This window comes from Pipra filicauda, unplaced genomic scaffold (assembly GCF_003945595.2).
Source record: "Pipra filicauda isolate LSUMZ 115617 unplaced genomic scaffold, ASM394559v2 scaffold105_size2325265_pilon, whole genome shotgun sequence".
In the NCBI taxonomy this organism is placed as follows: Eukaryota; Metazoa; Chordata; class Aves; order Passeriformes; family Pipridae; genus Pipra; species Pipra filicauda.
This window is the reverse complement of record NW_024103496.1, coordinates 2,030,256-2,056,485: the sequence shown is the minus strand read 5'-3', so window position 1 is coordinate 2,056,485 and position 26,230 is coordinate 2,030,256. Positions and strand designations below refer to the sequence as shown.

The 26,230-nt window shown below is 38.3% G+C and overlaps 1 protein-coding gene across 3 annotated transcripts in view; it reads right to left on the bottom strand.

Annotated features, from left to right (window-relative positions):
- ANKIB1 (ankyrin repeat and IBR domain containing 1) overlaps positions 1–26,230 on the bottom strand; it is an 85,278-nt gene that overhangs the window by 45,397 nt on the left and 13,651 nt on the right. For all 3 annotated transcript variants that reach the window (XM_027749143.2, XM_027749148.2, XM_027749146.2), the window contains exon 2: positions 8,983–9,251. In XM_027749143.2, the coding sequence (XP_027604944.1) occupies positions 8,983–9,170 (188 nt within the window). In that variant the 5' untranslated portion in view covers positions 9,171–9,251. The remainder of the gene's footprint in view (positions 1–8,982; positions 9,252–26,230) is intronic.

The window sequence follows — 26,230 nt, the reverse complement described above, 5'->3', positions numbered from 1 at the left end:
TGACTCCTACCAAGTATGGTACACCTGCCCAAATAGGTCAAATAATTTCCTAGTACTCAATTTCTGCAGATTTTCAGAGAAAACCACCAATCTGAGAAGCAAGTCCAAACTACGGCAACATATGAATCACATCTTTTACTCAGAGAAATCTCAGGTTTAAATGGAAATCTTTTGACTCTCTCAACATGTGCTCTTCTGGGCCAATTTCACTTACGGACTTGACGTAACGTTCCATTCAAAAATATTACCTAGAATGCAAGCACTGTCTTCACTCTCTCCTATACTGGCTCTAAAAAGCCTTACCATCTTTTTCACTGTATTGCTATAATTTCACCTATGGTTTCTCCAAATAGCTCATTTCCAAAAGACTATTAAAGTGATTAAAAGTAGGTCAGCATCTGCATCTGAGTTCCATTTCTGGACTGTTTCATGTCAACGTAGTAGCCCATCAGCTAAAATACACCTAAGAAAGGTCTCACACAAATATGCATCAATAAAGAACTTTGTATTCTCTTTACTAGAGAGATGCAAACGGGTTGAAAAGTTTCTCCGGTTTAGTGGTTTTGTGTCAGCAAATATGATTAAGTATGACCTTCTGTACAGAGATAGCAATCTTTGGCTTTGTACAACACAAAAAAGCAAGAGGCACAATGTGCAGGAGTGGCAAGGAGATACAACTGAATTGTGGAGCACAGATCCAGAGATAGTGTACACCAAAAGTAAGGAACACAAAACTTGGCTAATCCTTACATTTGTTTTACCATGGGCTAAAAAAAAAAATCATGCTTTATATATAGTTCCTACGTCTGTTAGGATGAACAGCAGCATTAAACACAGAATTAAACAATTCCTGATGCAAAAATGTATCAATAACATCTGTAAGTTACTTGCAACCAGAAATCTATTGATTTATTTATGAGCTACTTGAGTTTGGCCTTCCCCTGGACAGTCATAATACTGTTTCCAGGATCCCATGCCACTTCTGGATTTTATTTCAATATTCTGAGTGAGATTTCAAAAGAAATAGAGCTGAGTGCCAAATTAGAAGTGGCTTCCACTGGACCTGGCTGCTTACCAGCAGCTTTTGTGACAGCCCTCTGTAAAGTAAAATCCATGTGATTTACATCTCTGTCTCTGGTCCTTTCTTATATACATTTCTTTACAGCTAGAACCAATTCCTGAACATGGGTGTCAGCCTTCCAGCCTTCTCTCTAAATCCCATTTTTTTCCGAAAAGACCATCCATGCTGAATCCTCTTCTCACATAACTGTGAGACTATTATTTTTAAACTGGTCTCAAAAAAATGTCAGATGAAATAATAAACACGAAACTACTAATGAGTGCATTCATCTTCACCTTTTAAACACACAGATTTCTATTTCTGAGTGGGACCACTATCTAAGTATCAGCTTGTAAATTACTTGGCAGTGTATGACATCTAGTGTTGATATTATTTATACAGCAATAATTATGAAATTCCACAGCAAATACTAACAAGTTTTGCATCACTTCTATTTCTTAAAAGCTATGAATGTTACAGAAATTATCTCATCTTCCTCTATCTCTCCCTCCAGTAAAATTGTCTCAATTTGTATGTTGCTTGATCTTTAATGACACTAATTTTTATTTTCCTTAAATGTCTCAATGACATAACTTTATTATGTTAAATTGAAAAAAATTTGCAAATTTAAATAATCAAATCATCCACAGTCTGAATTTTGACAAAAAGAAAAACTGGGTCAATATACAATGTCACTGAATATTCTGCTTGGATTTTGCATTTAGGTATAAAAGTTAATGAGTTATTTCTGATGAATTTACTTCTGTTTATCAGAAACTGTAAGTCTCTCAGTCATTATTCCAGTAACTACTGAGCCAACAAATCTCTCTGGTAAGGAAGCCACGTGTGACTCTAACCCTAGGGTGAAGTTAAGCCATTTGACACAATGATTCAGTAGTTACCAATCAACTCGACAGAGTCACAAACTCTACCTGGCAACAAAATTAGTTTAAATAAAGATTTGGTCATCTCAGCTGTGAAGGACCAAAGCTGTACTCCAGTATAACCCAAATAAAATTTTACTTTGCCCGTGGTAAAATGTTCACAAAGGCTCTACTAAGGAGAACAGACAACACAGAATAAGCAATCTTTAATAGTGTTCTGCACTAATCTATCACATCTCACCACCACTAACAAAGCAATTTTATTCGCAGTGTCTGATTTCCACAAGGAGAGAAAAATAAGAACAATTTCCTAACAGTGCAGAAATACCTTGCAGCAAGAAGAGGCAATAACTCAACATACTCAACAGTAGTAGCTGTAACTGGAGAGCAAGGCTGTGTGTGTTGTGAGCAACAAATTCCACAGGCATCACATATCTTCAACCTACTAAGGTTAAAATAACCAGAAATCAGATAGAAAAAAGGCCAGTTTTAAGAACTGAAAACATAGCATTGACTGGATGAGCTTTGCTCGTTGGTCAGACTATTAGGATAAAGTCTAGCCGCTGTTTTGTATTTTGTGAGGAAGTCATGAGGAGCACCAGTGAAGATACCTTGGGAAGCTACACACACCTAGTCAGGGAGGACGGCTTTTAAGTGAGATTTTGAGCCTTCAGGAAAAACCCCAAGGAAGTCAGTCAAGTAAGGGTCTGAGTTTTTCAACCTGCCTTACTGTACTTTAGAAGACAGTGCCCAAGTGGGTGGCAGCCTTTGAGGAACCTAGCAAATGCTACTGCTGCTATTCCCTGTCTGTAGCTGCTCCTCCAAGTGTCCCCTCTGTTTTCTGTCTTTGGCAGTTTTCTCCAGTGGGGATTCAGTCACAGTAAAAACCTGCTCAGTTTTAAAGGCTTCTTAATTTTATTGTCTCTCACTATATCACAAGCAGTATCTCCCACAAGTAGCATTCATGTCTCATATTGTAAAACTGCCAAAGAGTTCAATTTACAGCTTTGCAGGTGCTTACTATTTGATTTTACACATTTAGTATAATGTAGGATAAGATTCATCTTTGCAGCTCTGGCAACCTATAGTGCAGACAACTGTGGCTGATCCAGTTCTCTTAAATTCCCTTTAAAATCAATGGGAAGAAACAGGCACTTCTGGTACACAAGTAATTTAAAATATTTTATGGTCAACTTCACGATACGTGAATTGTGCTGTTGCCTTCACTAATCATTCTGACTAGATTATTACCTAGGCCCACACTGACTATAAAGGGGGCCTAGCATGAATATTTCCAATGCACACATACATAATAATATATTTTAAATATTTATCTGTGTAATTGTTGATAATTAAAAAGAAGCTTGCTTTTTGTTGTTCAAAGTGAATAATCTAGAAATTGACATTCTAATAAACTATTCAGATAAAATATTATAATGCATCATAAATTTTAAGTTATTAAAACAGGACAGAATTATTTTGTTATGTGGGAGAAAGGGAATATAGTTAGGTAGCTATCTTTTATACTAAATTCAGAAGTCAAAACTTTTAAAAACTACTTTTAGGAAAGAAGTTTAGTCAACTATTATGCCTCCATAATCTTTTTTCCCAAACGAGTTTTAAAATTGCCTGGAGAACTCCAAGAAAATTTAGTCATTCAAGGAGTTACCATGAAGAACAAAAAAAAAGACTCAAAGACTCCTTCAGGTTTTCTGAACAACCTACTGAAAACATCCATACATTTCATAAAAATTTCCTTACCCTGGAATCCTGTTGTTTTGGTTAATACCTCCATATTTTTCCCATTTGTCCTTATTAGACAAAGAGCTTCTAAGAACCTTACTATTTTTCTTTTACTCACATTTATATCAGAAGTACAGTTACAGAAAGTAATTTAAAAGGGAACATCAGACTTACTGGCAAAGTGTTGAATAGATGTTCAGAAATTTGATAAAGAAAGAATATGATTTGCAGCACCTTTCTGAAGATTTTAGCACGAATGATTTAGGTCAATTTGGATCTCAAATTGAAATATTCGCAGAACTTCTGCCAGTCAAAACAGTGAAGTAGCCTCTTTTTTATTTCCATCTCCAGAAAAAATAATATCTGAAATTTAGAGCAGCTTCAGCCTTATCTGAAAATAAGCAACCACGGGACCTCTCTAAAGCCAGATGATCTGCAAAGAAGTTACCAGGGTTTTCTCCAGTACTTCTCCTTAACATATATTTTTGCAGCACAAAAATCTTCTAATATCCTCTCAACTTCGAAGAAATCTTGTTCTGAAAAATAATCTACACACATGTCCCTCCAATTCATCCAAAACTAGTTTTCAACTCGACTGCAAAAAGAATAAAAGCCAACAAAACCTGGCACGGGAAGATACAGTCCCGAATGTGCTGTGACGAATGCAACATTCCCTCTGATGTCAACAAGTTTTCTGGCAAATTCACCCTATATAACATATTGGTAATCTCAATACACTTTTTTTCATTGCATTACAATTGCTTAGATCAGTCATTTCTGAAACCTCTTAAACAGCCCAAAAAGGACTGTAGCTGAAATTCCAAGAGATGCATATTTATATATAAATATATAATATCAGCCTAGAGGAAACCACCATTATTTTGATGTTCTGTCACTCTACTTAAGTGAAAAATACTTCCCAAATTACAGCAATGAAACAAGAAATACTTCCTATAAACAAATCCTGGGCCCATTTACCAGTGTTTCTCCCTGGCTAGCTTAGCTATGCCTTCATTGCCAGAGTTCCTTTACTCCTATAACTAAATGGCAATGGCAGACACCAAGAACGTTAAAAGAAGGGGTGGGGTGGGTTTTTTTCTTAGTTTCAGCATTTGCCTCAATTTCCAGGATCTCTGTAACTGGAAACCCTTGCTTTTCTTGTTCTAGAAAAAAATCAGGTTCACAACCCTGTCCTGTCTCCCGACAGCCCCGTGTTTCTATCACCTCCTCCCCCCTCCTCTTCAGCCCAAGACCAGCAGCAACTGCTACAATCATTCACTTTTGGCTTGAATACTCACAAAGTGCTCAGATGTAGCAGTATGAAACACACAATGAAGAAAATCTGTCACTGATCCAAAAAGCTTCCCAGCAAAGCTGCAACACCAAAAGTCACACCACATATATTGTGAAATGACAGTTTATCTAAGTAGGTTTTTTTCCTTTCAACGTCAAGTAGGTCCTCGTGATTTCCAGTCACTCCATCTCAGCCACTTGCTGGAAAAGTCTGTTCTCTTGTATCTCAGGAGTGGTTCACCAACAGTCAAACCCTAGTGAATAACTTTCCACAGTGATAGCAATTCTTTCTACCTGAGCAGTCAGATGGTCTAAAAAGTACCTTAGGCAAAAAAAAGCCCGAGAGCACTGGATGTCCTTGATCATCTAAAGACTGCATTTTCTAGAGAAAACATGTTTCCTGTTTGTGCTTTCTCTGTAATATCTTTACAAACATTTAAGGAATGAAATTTGAACTATCCTCTTGAATATGAATCTTCTGTCAAGACCTTAATTCATAAGGAAACATGATAGATGTTTGCAGTGGAATAAGACCAATTTTTACGCTGTACAAAGCTCTCAAAATTCACCTTTGAGTGCTACATATCTTTTATTATTGTCATCAGCCCCTCCTAGCCCTTGCTCTGTTATCCCAAGCATGTCCCTCCCCAAACTACCTTGATCTCTGTAGTAGATTAACCTCCATTGGCTGCCAGATGCCGACCCACCCACTCTTTCACTCCCCTCCTCAACAGGACACAGGGAGAAAATACAACAAAAAAGCAAGGAACAAGAGCAAGGACATGGTTCACCAACTATTGTCATGGGCAAAATAGACTCAGCTTGGGGAAATTAATTTAATTTATTGCCAATTAATAGAAGAGTTGGATAGCGAGAAATAAAAACAAAACTGAAAGCCCTTTTCCACTGGGCTCAACTGCACTCCTGCACTCAACTCTCTTTTACCTCCTTCCCCACCAAGCAGTGGTGGATGGGGAATGATGGTTGTGATCTGTTCATGATGTTTCATCTCTGCTGTTTCTGCTGCTGCTCCAGAGTGGGGGTCCCACCCACAGGATACAGCTCTTTCAGAACTGCTCCAACGTGGGTCCTTCCCACAGGCTGCAGTTCTTCATGAACTGCTCCCGTGTGGATTCTTTCCACAGGATACAGTCCTTTCAGAAACACACTGCTTCAGTGTGGGTCCCCCACAGGGTCCTGCCAGAAATCCTGCTTCTGTGTGGGCTCCTCTCCACAGGCTATGCAGCTCCTGCCTGGAACCTGCTTCAGCATGGGCTCTTCATGGGCTGCAGGCTCCTTCAGGGCACATCCACTTGCTCTGGTACAGGCTCTTCCGGGGACTGCAGGTGGATCTCTGCTCCACCATCAACCTCCACGGGCTGCAGGGGGACATTCTGCTTCACCCTGGTCTGTACCACAGGCTGCAGGGGAATCTCTGCTCCAGTGCATCCAGCACCTCCTCCCCCTCCTTCTCTGGTCTGGTGTCTGTAGGGCTGTCTCTCTCACATTTTTTTTCACTCCTCCCTCACAGCTGCTGCAGAGCATTTTTCATCCTTTCTTAAATATGTAATCACAGAGGTGCCATCACCATCACTGACAGTCTCAGCTCTGGCCAGTGGTGGGGCTGGTTTGGAGCTGGCTGGAGCCATTTGTGTCCGGCATGGGGCAGCTCCTGATCTCTTCTCACAGAAGCCACCCTTGCAGCCCCCTGCTATCAAAACCTTGTCACATAAACCCAGTACAGTGCCCTTTTGTCAACTCCTCCTGACAGGTGTCACGGCCAGGAGATGGGGTGGAGGGTTATCCTGTGACAGCCTTGGAGCAGGGGGCTCCTCTCTCTGATGAGCTTACTGAGACAACCAGAGATCAAGTGCTTTGAAAATTTTTGTTTGTGCTCATTAGCTGTGGCCAGCGATTTTTGGTTTTTAAACATTAAATGCTCTTCTAAAACAAACTGATATGTCAGGTAAGCATTATTTAGGGCTGCAGACCAAACAGAAGTTATACATTAATGGAATGTCTAACTGTTTCCCGTTTTTTATTTCAACATTCCTAGTGTACTTAAGTTTTCTATGATACTCAAGAAAAATGATCAAGAAATAATCCTAGCATTTTTTAACACATTCTTGCTAAGTCTTGTGAAAAGAAATTAACTGCAAATATTCAAATTTTTACATCTTGATCCAGTTTCTGGTATGTAAATGCTGGATGAAAGGCAAAGCAACCAGATGACTCAGACGCTGCATAACAACTGTGCAGCTTGAAATCATTGAGAAAGTTCTGTTGGCTTAAGTTTCTGCCAGTATTCTTCATGCTGGATTACACCAAGTTTGTCCAAGTCAGGAGTTTTGCTTCATGACCCTTTCATGTCTTCTCCAGTTTCTTGTTTCGTCCCTTCTGAGATCACTATACCAGGATGTCCCCAGCTCCATTTCACTGCAAACTTGGTGTCTGTGCTTTCACCGCGTCTTTGGACAGTCACCACCCGCCATACATGTGGGAACAGGGAGTTTGTCCCTTTGCCTCAGCATTGCCAGATAGGTTATTTCTAAACACCCCACAATATCTCACTCAATGTATTTTATTATGCAAAAGGTGGATTAATAACTGCACCACACTACTCTATTTTAACAAAATCTCACACAGTAAACTGTAAACATGTCAGTTTGTATCCACTTACAATAATATAAATTTCAGCCTTTAAAGAAAAATTGAATTATATGGTATGCATACAAATAACAGCTAGAGCTTGTAGTTAGTGTAGCTACAGATTCTCCAGTATTTAAAATGTTTCATCATCATCATGGCTGGGCTTCATGAACGAAGATTTGGGAAAGGCTCTATCCACATTTGTTACAAGCACGCTGGTGACTAAAAAGGCCAATACGAGATAGACATGTCCGATTGCAAAAGGCACAGCAGAAAGACTCCTTAGGTGATATATATTTAAAATGTTTAATGAAGAGATAAATATATGGACATCTCATAATTGTAAATTTCTCTGAAAATGCAAACAGATTAAAATTAGCAGAAATCAAGGTAAGAAAGAGTTCTAAAGCATGAAAACCTGTTAGGTGAATCTAAAACACTGAGGAAAAATGTATGGTGGGAGGCCAGATAGCAAGTAAAGTTACAGCATATGAGGTATGAAACTAACACTATGAATACCACAGGCCCATCAGTAGATATAAACACAGAGATGAAGAGAATATTATCAATAACACAGTTCAGTAGTTATTTCTGTTCTGTTTCCCAATAAAAGGAAGAGAATATTTATGAAATTCTTTCTAACTTAGTGCCTACTGAAGAAGAGGCTTAGCAGTGTTTGCTTGGTACTAGCTTCACAAAACAGTAGATGATAATAGCTTGTGTCTGCAATGTCTGGACATGAGTAAGATGCTAATCTTTAACTGATCTTAGAGCACTAACAAAAATACAGAAGAATGGCACCATCTAACATTAGGGATTGCTGTCCATGTTGACTATGGTAATAATGAACTTATTCATTATCAAGATATTAATGTTCACTGTTATTGTCCAACACGAAAAGTAAAAGCTGCCTGAATAACACAAGAATAAATATATATTGTGACAGCTAGAAGTAGTCACAACCAGTATGGTATCCATCTGGTCTTGCAAACAGATTATTTTAAGACAGGAAAACACAACAAGAATGATGGAATAGTCATTATTTTCAAAGAACTGTGATATATGAGTTTTCAGGAAGCAAGCTAAAACTGCTTAAGACTAATGCTACAAGAAAGGAACAGATGCTAAAAATAAAACTGAAGACTGTTATACCAGTCTGTGATTATAGATTGATTTGCATGTTTTCTATTACTACTTGAACATGTTACAAACTCTGTGGTGCAAGACACACATACATATGCACATATATGTGCACATCTATGCACACACACATCAGGTGTTTATAACCTACTTGACACTTGCATTTGTTAGGTCAGTTATTCACACCCAAGCAAAACTTCAAACCCTACTTACCCCAGTATACGGTTCATTCCATGCCTGGCAGCATAATGGAGCGGAGTATTGTGCTGGTACGTTTCTCCATAAGAAGTATTTGGGTCAAGAGTTTCTTTTAGTTGAGGGTTGCTCTCATAGATTTGGCAGGCCAAGTTTTCATCTCCATTTATAAGAGCTTTCCGGAATTTGGTGGTTGTATTTCCCATGTTGCTATCCTAGCTAACAAGGGCACTTCTTCCTTTCCCCTTCATCCACTTGTTGTACGGTTCTGTAACATGCTTCACAGCCTAAAAGAGACAAACAATATTTCAGTTATTCTGTTAAACACTCTTTCCTAGATGAATTCATCCAGAGCTACAGCACTGTAAATTGGCAGGTAAAAAGAAGAACATAGGGCCTGCAAGCTCTCCTCATGAATTGTTGAAATCCTTCTACGTCAATACACACAAATTCCCAATTCTTCAGAGATTATTTCCCTGACAAATTGTGCCATCTCCCTCTCTGTGTAAATATCTTCACTACCCATACTCTTTGAACACATGAAAAAGAAATAAATGGCCAATATCCATCTGTATTAGAAGACTGCCACGAAAAATGAATTTCCATGAATGAGAAAATAATAAAAAATTAGAAATTACTTCAGAAACAGAGTAGATCTAAAGTAAAATTCTTAAACAAGGAGGTAAAATTCTTCAAAAGCATGTAATAAAGCAGACATCAGTTTAACTTTTAATTAAAGAAAATAATGTAAAAATGCGCTTGAAGCACCTGTGCTTGTGTAGGTGGGTGTAAACAGTTCCCTTCTGTGCCAGCAAGACAAATGCATGTGAACAAAGGAATTACCATGGTCCCATCTTAATAGTTCTCCTTAGCAGATTCTTAAACATCTACCCCTTACATGTAGACCAACAATGAATGGGGCCACACAATGCCTGACATTTGTACTGGCACAAACCAACTGCACCTTACTTCAAAGTACTTTCCAGCTGCTACGCTCCCCAGCCTCTCACCTTAACCTGGAGGCAATCAGCAGATCGAGCTGCATAAAGGCAGGGCGGACAGAGCATCTCTGCTCATGGACACGACAGCAGAAGCTTATCCGGTTGTGCAGCTGGAAAGAGCACATGTTGGTTTTTGTCAGGGGGACAGACAGCGGTGTTAGCACCAGGCTGCAGCTGGTAGCACAGTGAACCTTCTAGGAGCTCTCTTTTGTGCATGAGTCATCCCATCCAGACTGCTCCCTGCCAGACCTTTCACTCCAAAAAGCACACGCTGGGATCCAAATATGCCAGGCACAGCAGGTTAGGGGATTAAGGCTTGCTATGTTGTATATGCAGATATAATTAGACAGGGCAGGAGCTGCCCAGTACCTTATATTCAACTTCTTGGGACTATCTCAAAGCATCTATTTCTATATTGGCTTTTCAACACAGTTAACTGCTGCCCCACCAGCCTTATACACAGAAGAAATAGAAGAATGCAAGGGGTATAGAGCTGCAGAAAATCAAAGGGAATCAGGCTATGGATTCATGTGAAAAGGATTTGGGGAAACCTGGGGAAGACCTGCAATGAAATATTTTTGTTTCCTTGGAGCTGATCTCCCACAGCTACCCTGATGAACTTACGTATCAAGCTGCATCCCAGGCTTACTATGGCTTTGTTCAGATCCCATTCAGCAAGAGACCCTACCAGCAGGAGTCTTGCACTGATTCCTCTCCATAGTTTCTCTTAAAGATCACCTCATGAAGGGGAGGAAAAAGACCACTTTCATCCTAATCTCACCAGTGCAGTCTGGTCTGTTCAAACAGGAGAGATGTGGCCTTGGTGGCCTCCATTTTCATTCCTTTTTCCTATAAAATTTTGGTAAGGCAACCCTGATTTTGAGCTTTTGTGAGGTAACAATGACACTGCCGAATCAGCTGACTCCACATGCTAAACATCTTGCCCATGCTCTCCTCTGTGACCAGAGTTACCTAAAGAAGGAACCATAAAGTAGGTACTCATCTAAAAGCAAATGGACACGCTTCACATGTTTAGTTATATACACAAACAAAAGCCTAGATTCTTCACACTAAGGATTCTGCATAATTTTGCATCTTTCTGTCATCTCTATGTTTTAAAATATAAACATGCAGATACTATGCAGATCTAATATTTATATTCTTCAAGAAAGGCACTGAATGAGAGCATGAGAGCACCACAGATGTCAGTGCTGTAGATTAATGTGTTTTCAGATGCAAAATCACCTGCATTACTCCAAATACTGGATCGTTTCAGGCTTTAGTCTACAAACCCAAGAAAAAATCTACACTCTTCTTAACCAATCAGCAGTTCATATTACCTTTAACAGCTGGATCTCAAAAAAAACTTGAAAGAATGATCTTCAGTAAAGTTTGCTAAAAAGTTTAATATATGGTATTTTATCATCTGTCAATCCCTATCTAACATCCCTCAAGACTAGAAACTAAATCAGATGAGAGCAAGTGCCTGAAAGCTATCAGAATCTTCATGGAAATCAATAATGATCCCACTAGTGCCCATAACACCAAGAAAAGCACAAAAGCTTCTTCCATCATTTGAAATTAGAAGGTAACATCACCAATTGCCATGTATTTATATATATATATTTCTGGAAATTAGCACATGTATAGCTTGCATCAGCTGCAGAACATGCTGCCTCTTGTCCAAAACTGGAGCATTAAACAAACGTAAGTCGGGATGAGAGAGAGCATTGAGAGTATAAGGAGATAAGATGGTGCCCTCAGGCAATCTGAGAGAAATTGGGGATAGGGTGGTACTGTTGAGATGTTGAAGATGAGATCCGAATGGGTTTAGGTAGGGAGAAATGAGGGTCTGTGTGGGGTGAACTAAAAAGCTCAAGTTATTGCTGTGCAGAAAAGGCAAAATTGTACATTTCATTGATTCTTCTATACATCTGTTCCAATCCGCTTAGATGCAGAGGAGAACCAGGTTCTAAAACATTCCCATAAGCGAGATTAAGGCACAAATGAGTCCAGATGCTGGATCCCAAAACGATAGTTCAACTTTATTTTGTGACACAAAGGAGCAAAGAGAAAGAAGGAAGACAGAAAAGTAGGAAAAGCTAAGGGTAACTGTTAAAAGCACAGGACAGGAGTTACCAGGACCATGAAGTGCTGCTGGCTTGGAAGCAGGTAGATCTCTGCAGGGCTTCTTCCCGGGTTGCCTTGTATCCTCCAAGGAAGGAGCCAAAGCGGCAGGGTAACAGTGTGGCAGCCGCTCCTGCAGCAGTCCTCAAACAGCCCCCCACAGTCCCCGGGCACAGCCCTAAATACCCTCCCCATGGTAGCCCCCTGATGCCCACTGGCCAGTTCACCAGTATCCAAGAAAAGGTTGCCTGGTACCAAGATGGGCCCTGAGTGTCCATTGGCTGGTTTCCCAGTTTCCAAAGAAGATCTGCCTGGCATACCTTATTTGGGAGAGTAACTCCTTCTCACATTTTTTGATTGTAACAACTTTTTATCTTTTTTTGCTAGTCTGCCTGCCTTTACTGACTTGTTAGGTGCCTCCTGGAGCTTCTCCAAGTAGCTCGGCTTCCGCAGCAGCCTAGCTGTGGCATCAAGGCTTTTTAACTCCATGCTCGAGATAATGGCGAAGCAGACTCCATTTTGTAATCAGCGAACTACAACACCGAATTAACTTTGTTTCATTTTGATGGAGTATGGATATATTAGAACATCGTATCATCTTTAACGACTAATAATATAAAAGTTGTAGGCACATTGCTTGAAGTATTATGCACATTATCATAACATCTGGGAATTTTAGGAATATGCAGACTGTACTGTGTAAGTCACTGAACAAAGTAGTGATATCTGCTTTCATTAAAAAAGTTTACAGCCTATGAGCCCAATAAAGGACTATATATGACACAGACATGATATAGTGAGGTAAATGAAATAAAAAGAGTAAAAAACTTGTTTCTGTAACAGGACCAGACTCCAAATGAAATGAATCTCAAGCCAAAGAAAAGGGAGAATTTTAAGGATTATGAGACAAAGCTATGATGTGGCTTTGAACAAACACAAGTAAACTTGACACAAAACCTAGAATCAACACAGAGGTAATGAAAATTTAGCAAATGGCTAATGTAAATATAACCATCACATTATCAAAATAAAATGAAAGATGATAGAATGGGGATAGTTAATGAAAGCCCTTCAGGTGATGGCAAACAGCTTATATTTAATGTGATAGCAAGAAACCCATCTCTGGAAGAATGCAAGGAGAGAAGTGACAGGGTCAAAACTAACCCAGAAAGCAATTCCATACTTAAACCACATGATACAATAAACTATACGAATGCCTGCCACCTTCATACAGTATCCACAAGGTCTTTCATCTTTTAGCACTACAACAGGCATTAGCCTTTTATGCTTCGGAAATTTGGTGGGCCACACTGTAGTATTTTTTCTATTCTGAATTGCAATCAAACATGCCAGCAGAAACACAGAAAGACAGGGGAGAAGCTGTCTCTGTACTCTGGCTCTAACAGTTAGCTCCCAGCGTGTTTAGAAGTCCAGAAGAAACAAAGACGTGACAGCTGCTGCCTCTCTCAAGCTGCTGTGGCTCATGAGTGTCCTTCCGTAAAATATTCAAGATCTGCCCATTCGCAGTCTTCAGTAAATCTTCGAGCAAACAGACCCACTGCATCTGCCACCAAAGAAGTCTCTAGTTCAAGTGAAGGAGAAAAAGGACAAAGTATCAGCTGATGCAACAAAACTATGGATCTGAAAATGGCTGAAAGGGGCCCGGTCTGGCACCTCTTCATGTAGCTTTTTTTTTCATTGAAGAGCTTCCAATCCATTACATATTCTCAGAGGACAGTAAAGCTAACAAGGCCAATGCTGGAACCAGGCATTCAGAGAAGGGAAACTTGGTTCACTCTTTCAGCCTCTCATTTCACATTTTTGAAGGTGAAGAGCATGTAACTCATGTATTTCTTCCCGAAGGGGGAGAAACAGGTGGCAGGGAAGTGGTCTGGAAGCTGTCAGCCAGTCAGTCTCAGGGACCTGGAGAGTTCCTGGGGGCTGAACACAGGTGTTGCTAAAGCAGTTTCAGCAGCTCCCAGGCTTGCAGGGGTAGTGTGCCATGTCAGCGTCACTGGTCTTGCTTTGCTGTTTGTGTAAACACAGGATTAAAAATCCTTAGGCTATTTTTTAATGTGGTGTATCACAAAACACTACAGTGGAACAAAAATGACCACACAAACATGACAATTTTCAAGTATTTTATCTAAATAAAATGAGACTTGAATAGAATTTCATAGGACAAAGAGAAGACCATTTGTTTGGTTGGCAGACCTTTTCACCAAATCTTCAAGCTCTGTGCCAACAGAAAGGCTACATCATAGCCTTTAGCATAACCGCATAACATTTATCATAACCACAAATATAATTACATTTTACACCAAAGATTATAGGAAAAACTAAATGCAAGTTTGCAAAATACACCCCAAGTTATTTCAGAATTCCAAACATCAACCATCCAATTCAAAATGAGAAAATGTATTTACTACTCTATTGCCAAACAGAAGTTCCAGCCTAAAAAAAACCACCTTGAAGTCTAAGGAAAGATTCTTATAAACTCCATCAGGGCTATCACATTTCTCTGCTTTGGCAGTGAAAATTAATTTATATGGGCTTATTAGCACTGCTAAAAGCAACACTTTGATATCACAGTTTTATAAAAATTTAACAAAGAGACAGCCACTCTCATAGGAGCTTGAAGACTGAGCACGAGATGAAAAGAGTGGATAAAGAAAGACGTGGGTAGAGCAAGGTAACAACGAGATTCTGAGAGCAGTTGCACCAGCTGCTCAATTACTATTGATTTTTCCATGGGCATCATCACAGAAGTGAGTTTGAAGAAGGACAAGTGCAATGACTTAATAGCATTTTAGAAGGAGTTTCTCCTTTGAAATGCTGCCACGGTGCTTGCTAGAAATTTGTAATGAATGATAAAATATTGTACAAGGGGGATCAGGTAAGTACTTTTGAAACACCATACTTCTAACATGCATTTAGAAACCATATATTGAACACACAAGTCCTTCATGAGATAGCACACCTCTCTCAATTTACATTTAAATTGCTTTAATACTGAAGCAGAATTTCTCACTGAATGTAGGACTAGCACGTGTTCATACAGCAGCTGTTCTAAATCCTGGGGACTGAAAAAAGGAAAGGAGACAGACTGTATGACATCACGCTGCTTAGAAAATCTATCAAAATCAGTAAAAAAATACTCAGGTTTAACCAAGAGAAGAAGATGCTATATATGTCTTGCATCAAAAAAAGTACTATCTACATAATGCGCAAAGATCAGGATTGCATCTAATAATCATTTGCAACCATTTTTTTACATGTAGCACTGTGTAATTCCACAGTTTAACCCTAAAAAGTTTGAACACAATTTGCAGCTTAACCTTAAAAACTACTTCTTAAATAGTTTGTCATGTAAACTATAAAAACATTGTAGTGGAACTGCTAAACGAGCCAAGCTCAAAGAAGTAAGACTTTACATAGCTCCTCATACTTTAATCTTAATACTATTAAAATATACTATTGACTAAAGTTAGTGTACATTACATGGTTTCTAAATGTTTCAAAAGACAAGTGATAACGAATTGCTTACACAAAAAGAATAAAGAAAGGAGATATCAAAACTACTTGTTTTTCAAAAGCACCTGGCTTTTGTAAAAGGATGAAATATTGTAATGCATTCATAAAAGCATCTTCTGCTTCAGGTACAGTTAGCTCAAAAGGTAGCTATTTTATTTGCTTTGGATACTGCAGTTGAACAGCTCATTTTTAAAAACTGAGTTTCTAAAATATTTACTGCAGAGTCTACATTATAAATCATAATTTATTGCAGAAGGGAACCGTGAACAACTTTGTGGTTTAGGAGAAAGCCTAATCACTTGGTATGCTTAGGATGAGTCTCATGTTGGGATGTTGGTAATTTTAATCCTCACTACTGAATAACACAAATGAAGCAAGTCAAAAATTATGTTCAAGAATTCTCAGAATACCAGGCTGTCTCCCAGAAACAGCAGAAAAAGCCCTGTTAGTGCTTCTCTTCCTCATTTACTCCTTCCCCTCTACATAAAGCAAAAAAAAAAAAAAGCTCACTTTAGCAGGAGGACAAAATTAAGAATTAGGCATTCAAATGTGCATGCCTGCTTTATGTACGGCTGGCCTACAATTAAAATTCAGCAGAAAAGGTTAGGCTAAATCTAATTTTTATGTGTTTACAGTAAAGATTTAAGATTTGCCAAATTTTAATTAATGGGCAGAAATAGTTCTCTCTGGATACTTGTATCTGGAAGAACTTCTCTGAAAAGCTTTAAGTAACAAATACACTTGCAAAGCCTGGGAATTGCTTACGGGAAAGTGGTGGTGGAGGGTTTTGTTTGGTTTTGCTGTCTGGTTTTTTTTGTCACACACTGAAATATTCTAAGGTTTGTGCCAAAAGTTCTAAAGTCATCAACAGGAAATGATGAAAGTGTCTCTACCACTTTAAACATTTGTGAACGGGGCTCAAAATTATCAAATTCTGTTACATTTTACAAGTCAAAGTACAGAACAAAAAAATAATTGCTATGCCAACATCTCACTCTTCATACAATGATCATCAATATAACATTCTCTGTGCTTTAAATACCAAGGTTGAAAAGTGGCAGTAATGTTGAGAGTTGACTTGAATAAAACATAGTGTGGGGTAGTGAGAGAATTAATTATTTCCTCATTTATATGCTTGTGGGATAGATAGTCTAGCAACTTACGTTACAATCTTTTTATGCTGGCATATGTAGCCACAAATTGAAGGCTTAAAGTTATTGCTCAATTTAGTAATTTGAGACTTTGGCTTACTGACTCAGGCATAAAGACTTTCATCCAGCTAGAGTATTTTCTTTCAGACACACTGCTTTCACAATTCCAATTTGTGGAGAAAAAAAGGATTTTAAGAATGGCTTTGGTTTTCTTTGCACTGATACACTTATGGGAATGCAACTGGGGCAGTTGCAGCATAGACTAGAAAGAGTTTAAGAAAAAATTCTGCATAGATGGAGCTAAAGTAATTGCTACATTAATTTTAATTGTGTTGTTTACAGTACTTGCATTCATCATCTAAACAAAATGTGGTAAATCCACTGTGGGGTAGGTAACTACACATAGCAGGAGAGATGAGATACTGTGCAGCCAAATCAAAGGTACACTGTGATAGCTGGACAAAGATTGCATCCCTGCAGATAGTCAGGGGGAAAAAATCGAGCAGCACAAGTTAAAAAGAGCATCTGTTGAGGTGTATTTTTTTTTTTTTTAATCTTTAGGGAGCAGCCATTTAGTAAGATGCAACAAAAGAGTTATCGTTCTCTAATTACGTCCTGGAATATCCTTTAGTCTCAACTGTAATTGCAGATCATTTCAAATTCATTCCTAGGCCCAAGTTCTTTAGGACATACCCTTAAAGTTCTGTCAAGTCCAGACAACACTTTGGAGTTGTTCCCAATGCAACCATCTGTCAGGGCCTTAATAATCTGATTTCATTTTCTATAGCTTAGTCAGTGATATAAGAGAGTCACAGAACATCTTGAGTTGGAAGGGACCCACAAGGATCATCAAAGTCCAACTCCCAGCCCTGCACAGGACAACCCCAAGAACGTGCCTGAGAGTGTTGTCCAAATGCTTCTTGGACTCTGTCAGGCCATGAACACTTGGTGCTGTGAACACTTCCCTGTTGTGGTGCCCAACCACTCTCCAGTACAGTATTTTGATAGCTTAATGGTATTTTAAGGCTTCAGTCATAAAATATAGCAGAACTTTTATAGTGCTAGCTCTTCAATCCGCAGGTTAAGTGGATTACTCAAATCTAAAACATAAAATATCTGTACCTAGTCTACTGACACTACCACCTTAAGACCTCCTCTATCTAGATCAGAAGGTTAAGAAGAACAAAAAGAAATGTTTGACATTTTATTAGATTAAATCAAGCTACAGACTGACATGCTTGATAGTTCCGGCATTTTAATCCCAAGCACACTGTTTGGTTTATCATAAAAAGCTCACTACAGACTGTTCCACTGATTAAAGTAATGGTACACCTTTGATACAGTGCATAAAACATTGTCAGTTTAATAAATATCTATAAAAGTGACTTCTGTATCACGGGCCAGTGCTGACAACACTTTTTCATCAAGCAGAAGTGAACAAGTGTCACCCAGCGCCCATATAAAGAAGTACCAGCAGCTGATGACAGCTCAGGACACTTGGCATCAGTGATAAGCTAAAGAATATGAAAAAAGAGACTGGTAACGTTCTTAACCAGTGCAATGCCTCTCATGTTGGCAGCACCTGAACACACTTCAGGCAGCGTAGTGCTTCTCCAGTTTCTCCTTACCCTCATACACACATCATGCCCAGTGTGTCAGCTGGGATGGGAGCCTCTCTGCCAAAAACATTCAAGCACACTTTGCTTGACTGTGAGATAAGTGACAACCCAGCTCAGTTCAGTTAAAGACAAGAGTGTGTCCCCTCCAAGATCAGATTCAACAGACCAAAAAACCACAGTGAAGCCACCACCAAGGCAACGGTTCAGAGAGTAACAAGACAGATGGGACACACAGATTGACACTGTATGGAGTAGAAAATCTAAAGAAATTCACATGTTCCTATCACATTGATCTGCTTAGAAAAAGGGAGGGTAAAGACAACCAGTACTGGTACAGAGCACAGCTAGAACATGAAAGGAGGAACGAAGACGGCAACATAAAGAGATGCAGAAAATCCTAAGGGGAACTTGACTGACCAATCTAAACAGGTTGCAATGTGCCTTGACCCTGGCCTTGACTGAGTCCAGAATGTATTTTTCAAGTATATTTGCTCAGCTTAGCACAATTTTAAAAGCCATGTTAAGTTTCAGGTAAATAAGTTTGAAACTGCACTACAGCCTAAAGACAACCCTCTGGAGAGCCTCTGGTAGAATCTGGCCAGTCAAAAGCTTGAATGTCAACTTCACTTTCAGTGGTGTTAAACTGATAAAATTGAAACCAAAACTTATTGTCTGCCGAGGCATATTCACAGAAAGTAAAAATAAAGAGGATGGCAACACAGGGCTGCTCATGAGCACACTCCTCCACAGCAAAATCTGAAAATGCTTTATGTATTTAGAAACCTTAGTATCTTCCTGAAGCAGAAGTCTCTTCGTTTGAGGAAGCTTTTTCATGTGAAAGAGTATCAGTTGGTAGGGTCATGCTCTTTCTGGAGCTTGTAAATATGCAATAGGGCTACAAGTAAGATCTTAAAATGAAAGGATAGGTAGCACACAAGGTCAGACACCTGCAATCAGACTGTACAGAGTAAGCATCATCCCACCACTTTCTAAAAGCATACAGTTGCATTTGGAAATAATGAATATCTGAAGTCAGTGCCTTTCAACATAAAACTAATGGTTTCATAATTGACAATGTATTTTAAATAAAGTAAAAAGGTGAGCAAACAAAATCTAGATTTTTCAATGTCCAGTCTCCCAAAATATCATGCTGTATTTCAGATTGTCAGAGGAAAGCAACAATCCCAGTATCCTACCACTGACTCCTGGTTCATAACTACACTATTGAGAGGACAGTGCTCTATCTGTAGACCACTGATACAAGTTGCATGTTCTCAGTAAACTAAGCAATGCTTACTGTAATTTCTCTATTATTATCCAAATAACCAAAAGCACTGAAAAGAATATCATACAACATTTCAAGGAATATGCAATTTTTTCAGAGTTCTCTAGTTTCACTTAAGCAAGCTACACTTTTAAGAGTGATATGAGTAAATCTCTACTTGGTGCATTGTATTTTTTTCATAAATATCTATAGGATGACACTTTGTAAAATATACTCTGCTTACATTAAAGGAGTATCTGTTTCCATGCTTTCAAGTGGGAGGTGAAGAAAGCACATTCAGCTGTCAGAGACAGATGATGAACATTGTTCACAGACGTACTGGACTGGAAACAAACACGCACATACTTTTATTGTTTCCTGGAAGCATTCTTATGAGCTCGTTTTGTTCTGCGTAAAGCTAAAAGACAATGTGACCCTGCTGATCTTTCAAAGAGATCTTGATTTTTTTCAGATGAATGAACAAATCCATTTCCTTTTAACAAAGAGGTAATTTAACTAGTTAGCACTCCTTCAAAGCAACACATTCAATTTAAGGTCTAAACACAGAATCCAGGAGATTACTGTGTGTCTAAAATGAGATGGATTCCCACAGCAAAATATGATTTCTACATGATATTTCACAAGCATTTAATAACATTTCTGAGAGACAACTTCAGGAATTATTTAACTCTTTTTAGTCCAAGAGGTATGCAATCTCCTTGTCATGGTGCCGAGTTCCCAGAATCTCAGGAGTCATCATTGCTAACTAAGAATGAGCCATTCAGGTAACTGCTGTGACAAGGGCCATCACTTGCACCTTATGTAGAGAAGAAAATTACCAGAATTGCAACTGCTGCACTTCTGATAAAATGTTTAATATATCCCTTGGTAAAATTCTGACTTTGGCAGGGAAATGGCAAAAGATATATTGGATCTAATCTAACATTAATTTAAACAAACACATAACTTGAAGAACTATTTTAAACTTTTGCCAGAACACCTCTGTTGAAATATTTGGCTGGTTTTCCCACTGCACACAAACAGTTTAATCATTTACATAAAGGTTATGGATAACGAAATTTGATTATAGTATGTCACATACAGTTTGTATTTATGAAGAATATTCTTGACACTAGTGTAATTAAAATGAAACACAACCTTGTTGCATGACAATGATTTTTGGCTTCAAGATAAATATCAAGCCAAAGAAAACAGAGAGAGAGAACAAAGCTATTAAAAAAATCCAAAGCAACCTGAGTTTGAATCACAGAAAGGTTTGGGTTGGAAGGAACCTTTAAAGATCATAATGTCCCTTCTAAAAGGGACATCTTTTAGTAGACTAGGCTGCTCAAAGTCCTGTCCAACTTGACCTTGAACACTTCCAATGGTGGGGCATCCACAACGTCTTTGGAGAATCTGTTCCAGTGTCTCACCACCCTTATCATAAAATATTTCTTCCTCATGTCCAATCCGCACCTACCTTCTTTCCATTTAAAACCAACATCTCTTGCCTTGTCAAAACTGGCCTTGGTAAAAGCCTCTCTCTTTCTGAAAAAAATCCCCTTTAAATACCGAAATGCTGAAACAAGGTCTTCCCGGAGCCTTCTCTGCTCTAGGCTGAACAACTTCAGCTCTCTTGGCCTTTCCTCATAGGAGAGGTGTTCCAGCTCTCTCACCATTTTTGTGGCCCTCCTCTGCACTCACTAACAGGTCTGTGTCTTTCTTGTGCTGCAGACCCCAGAGCTGGACACAGTGTTCCAAGTGTCACGTCACGAAAGCAGAGTTAGGGTAGAGGAGAATCTCCTCCCTCGACCTGCTGGCCATGCAGTTCTATTAGTTCTTCTATAAGTTCTCCTGTTAACATAATCAACATACTTAGTGACTGATGCAGACACTAACACAATACAAATGACTGCTGTTCTTTGTGGAATACTATTACTGGTCTTTCCTATATAAGGCAAGAAACGGTATAAGGAGAAATGCAAACTACCAGAGTCCCTTATTTTTCCAAAATCTGACCTGTTTGGCATCAAAATTGCATGAAACTGAACATTATACAGGCTTAATACTAGAAAAGTTTTCAAGAACCAGTCTGAAAAAAAATTCTGTTTTACTCAAGTAATAAAATCTTTATTACTTTAATTGACAAGTTTGTCAACTATTTATGTGAAACTTTAACCAGAAGTAACTGTACAGACACTGGGATCATAAGAGAGCTAATGGTGCCTGATGGTTAGTGGAGCTGTCTCTGTGATCACATCCAGGGGTCACGATGAAGCCAGACAGAGAAGACAGTAACAGCAGTTATGCCATTTCTCCTATGCTCTCACTACTCCTGCTGGCAACCAGATAAGGTAGTGGAAAAAGAGCAGCAAGCCTGGGTGGATTGCCAGGAGCAAGAAAAATGCAGAAAACAAAGGGAAACTGTCTGCAGTAGGCAGCGGGTGGAAAGTGAAAAAGAAAGGAGAAAGGACACTTCAAAACTTTCATCATCCATGGGCCATTGTCATGCAAGCCAAATAAGGTAAAACTAGTAGGTGTTTATTTTAACTACAGGGCATATTAATGAAGGGCCTACACAAGTAGGTGAATTGTGATTGTCCTGAACAAACATTCCTTATTCTGGCACTTGTTATTTCTAGGAAATGGTTGAGACTATAAGTTTCTTATAATGACTTTTCTTCTGCTGAAACTTCTTCAGTTAGTTTGTACCTATGCTACTTGTCAATACAATGCTCCAGTCAGGACAAGAAAGTTTCCTTCAGAAACAAAGAGAAACATAAACTAACGATTAATATTACTACTCTTCCTGACAGCCAAGCTTAAGAAAAATATATGTTAAAATGTGCTTTAAAATTCATATTTATATTAAAAATGTAACTCACAAATAAATAAAGCAGACGTTCTATGACAGAAATAAAAGAATTTTTTAATTTCACTTTTTCTCTGTTCTTTTCACAGCTAATACTGCTGAGAAGTTTGGGAGCATAAACCGGGGAGTTTTTCTGCTCACTCTGGCCTGGCATACACTTCAGCTCACACACCCAAAGAATATCAGTGAACAGACACCTTTTTTTTCTTTAATTGTTCTTTTAAAAGTCTTGTTACATGTGTCTGTTACAGTCTTTCTTAAATAGCAAAACTTTGATATAAACCCCATTCTTTATATTCTGAACTACAACATTCAGGTCACCAGATTCTTAAATCTTGTGTCTGCTGGAACATTTCTCTATCACATCCACTGTTTCAATTTCTTATTATGCCTGAAAACAAAAAACTCCCTGTTCATGCAGAAATGTGCCATAACAATAAAAGAGCATCTGTGCTTCAACAAATCCAATGGCATTTGTACTGATCAAGGCCAACCAGTTTGCAGTAGGTTTTAATCTTAAATAATTGCAATACCATTGTAGAAAACCAGGAATGATTTTGTTTTATTGATTTAGAACAGAGGCTATATCATATGTTATAAAACCAGCCTATATAATCGCATTATTAATCCTTCAAAGTATTTTAAAAATTTTCTTTTTTAACAGCAATTTTCATTAAACAAAAAGACATTTCTTTGGACATTATCTTACAGTTGTGCTAAAAGCTAAGGGAAGGCAGACCAGAAGGCTGGTCAAAGGTATCTGGGGCAAGATACAATCCCAGCTAAATTTGATGATCCAAACCTATTATGTCAAAGACATGTTTGACCTAGGTAAATGGCTACTTGAGACAGCAAAAGGTAAAGATGTAGACCAGCAGTTTCTGGATGAAAACTAGTGCCTAGATTCGTGAAATAGTCAATGATTTTTCGTAGAAGAGAGCAAGTTTTAGGGTACCAAGAAATGAAGGATCCTTGATGACAGTAAGTATCCTTGTGCTTAACAAGATTGAAATTTAATTAATAAGAAAGGATCGGGATGGTGTTGAACTTCTGGAAAAATCTCAGATATCCTTTCCTGGGGAATTCTGTGGATGTAACACCAGAATGAGTTTAGAAGATATTGAGGAGCTGCAGGAGTTGCATTTACCTTCTTCTGCATGCTACAGAGAGACTGTTTTCCTAGATGGCAACCTCAAAAATTGATAGAATTCATTACCTTTCCTGATAGCAGTCAAAACTATTTATTACAGAAAGAGCTGTAAAAAGCTTAATTAGACAATGAATAATCTGCTAAGGGAAGAAATTTTTTTAGTCCATCAATTAAGTGGTTGACCTTGTCCTGAAGTCAGAAATCTTCATCATTGATATTTACTCATGAGCCTTCTTATTCCTTGCATCCAGAGTGTTCAATACTCAAAAAATTATAATAGATTCTTGGAGCCAATGTGTACTTGAGATAATAGGTTCAATTGATATGTAATTTGAAACTCTGAAAAATTACCTGGCTTCTACAGCAGACTATGAAAGTAAAAACTTTAACCTTTTGTAGCTACATTACTAAACTAGAAAAAGAAGAATTGCAAAAATACGAAACAAGCCTTTAAAAAACGACAAAAAGTAAAACTCATACCTTTTTTTTTTTCCAGCTCTGTAGATTTGGAAGGGTTATAGCATAAATTAAAAATTATGGTAGGTCTGACAAAGACTGGTAAGAGTCCTTTGCTGTTTTAGAAGTTATTTCAGACTGACTTGTAAAAAAAAGTGTCAATCCTCAAAAATAAATGTGAATTTTGCTTAGGAATAAATATCCAAAATTCTAAATGGGAGAAAAATAGAAAAACTAGTTTATTCCTACTTTGAAGGATTTCTATCCCTAACACCAATTCTACTTCAAGACATAAGCTAAGGCAAGCTGAAGATGATTTTCATTATACATACTCAAATGTTATTAATGGAAACTAGATAACTTTTTCAATTCTAATAATCTTATTTACTACTTCTATTGTTTATATTTAAATTTTATTGATTAATACAGTTCATTGTGTACTTTCACAAAACAGCTTCATATCTGGTTTCATTAGTTCATGCATTTTTTTTTCTGATTTTGTTTCTAAATATTGTAAACATTATAATGGCCATACTGGATCAGATACTTCTCATCTAATTCCTTGTCCAGAGAGTTGTCAGCAGAGCATAACAGTGAAAAGTACAAAAACTGGGCGAGCAGGAACAGATACTTTTACACAATATCCTCCCAGTCTTCAGCAATTTACCACTTGATGAATTCTTGAGCCAGACATGTTAGTTTTATATTAATAACCTCTAATGCATTTTTCTTCCACCAAGTTGTTCAAAACCTCCCCAAATCTGTGGAAAATTTTAACAGCCACAGCATACTGAAATTTCACAGCTTAACTATTCATTGTGAAGAAATATCTGTTTTTAACCTGCAACTTGTTAAATTTCATTTCCACCGTCTACAAGAACTGAGAGGTAGGCAGCAAAACCTTTTCATATTTATTCTCTCCATTCCACTTGTGACTTTAGAGACTTCTACATATCACCTTTTACAGGTGATCTCCCTTCTGTCATACCAATCTTTTGCTCTTTTACAGATTGATTAAACCTAATTCTGAAGAAATGGTTTCTGTGCAACAAATAAAAGGAAACTTTCCCAAAAAATTGCCCCTCTTCTCCCAATTTCCCTATTCCCATGTTCTCCTGTAGTCTGTAAACTTTGTCACCCTCTTTACTGTTCTTCACATTTCCTGGGGAAGAACAAGGAGACACCTCCTCACAAAAACCCCTTGAATAGCTAAAGAATATCTGAAAAATTTCACTTGTCTTTTCAATCTAAAGAAAATTTCTCCATCCGGAAACAGATTTAAGCATTCAATACTATTTATACAGTCAGTATACCAGTCAGGAAATACTTTACTTTTTATGCTTTACAGTCTAAAAAGGAAATCACTTTAAAAAGATTTAGATTGTAATTCACAGTTAAGCTGGACTGCCACAGAACCAGATCACCTGAGGTACGAGGTATAAGCCTGTTCAATATCAGACTGCTAATGGTCATACAATAATGCTCCCCTCCTCAACAGAAGCCTTTGGCTTGCTAGCCAATACCCAAGATCATGTCATGCCTTGTCTGCTCGTTCATCTTTGTGTATTGCTTAAATTTTTTCAGGATTCTTTTTTTTTCTAATGGAAACCTGCTGTGCTTTACCGCTTTTTACAGACAGTCACTGTTCCAGAAGATATGTGTTCTGAAAAGCAGCATTTACTAGACTTACGTACCCTTTGTTTATAATACTTATTGCTCACAAGATCATCTACTATCAAAATACAAAATGCAGAGTTAACACAGCTTGGGCTGTGTTCATCACTGACTCTTCCATGTCTGCTCCATACAGTTCCCAGGGTCATAAGAAAAGAATGACTGACCGTGCTGCAAACACAGCTACCTCACCAGTGGATCCGGTACTTCTGGTTAGGTAAGGTGACTTTTAGGACCTCTGTGTCCCTTATTTAGTGCTACATTAGACAGGGAGGTCCTGCAGAACAGAAAGATCCAGGTCATCCTCCTGACTCGGGAGGTGTCAGTGACACTGCACAGGAGGTTCTCCTCCAGTGCTATTTCCGAATGCTGCTCACAAAGTCACAGAGGACATCTGCACATGGGCTTTCCCTGCTGG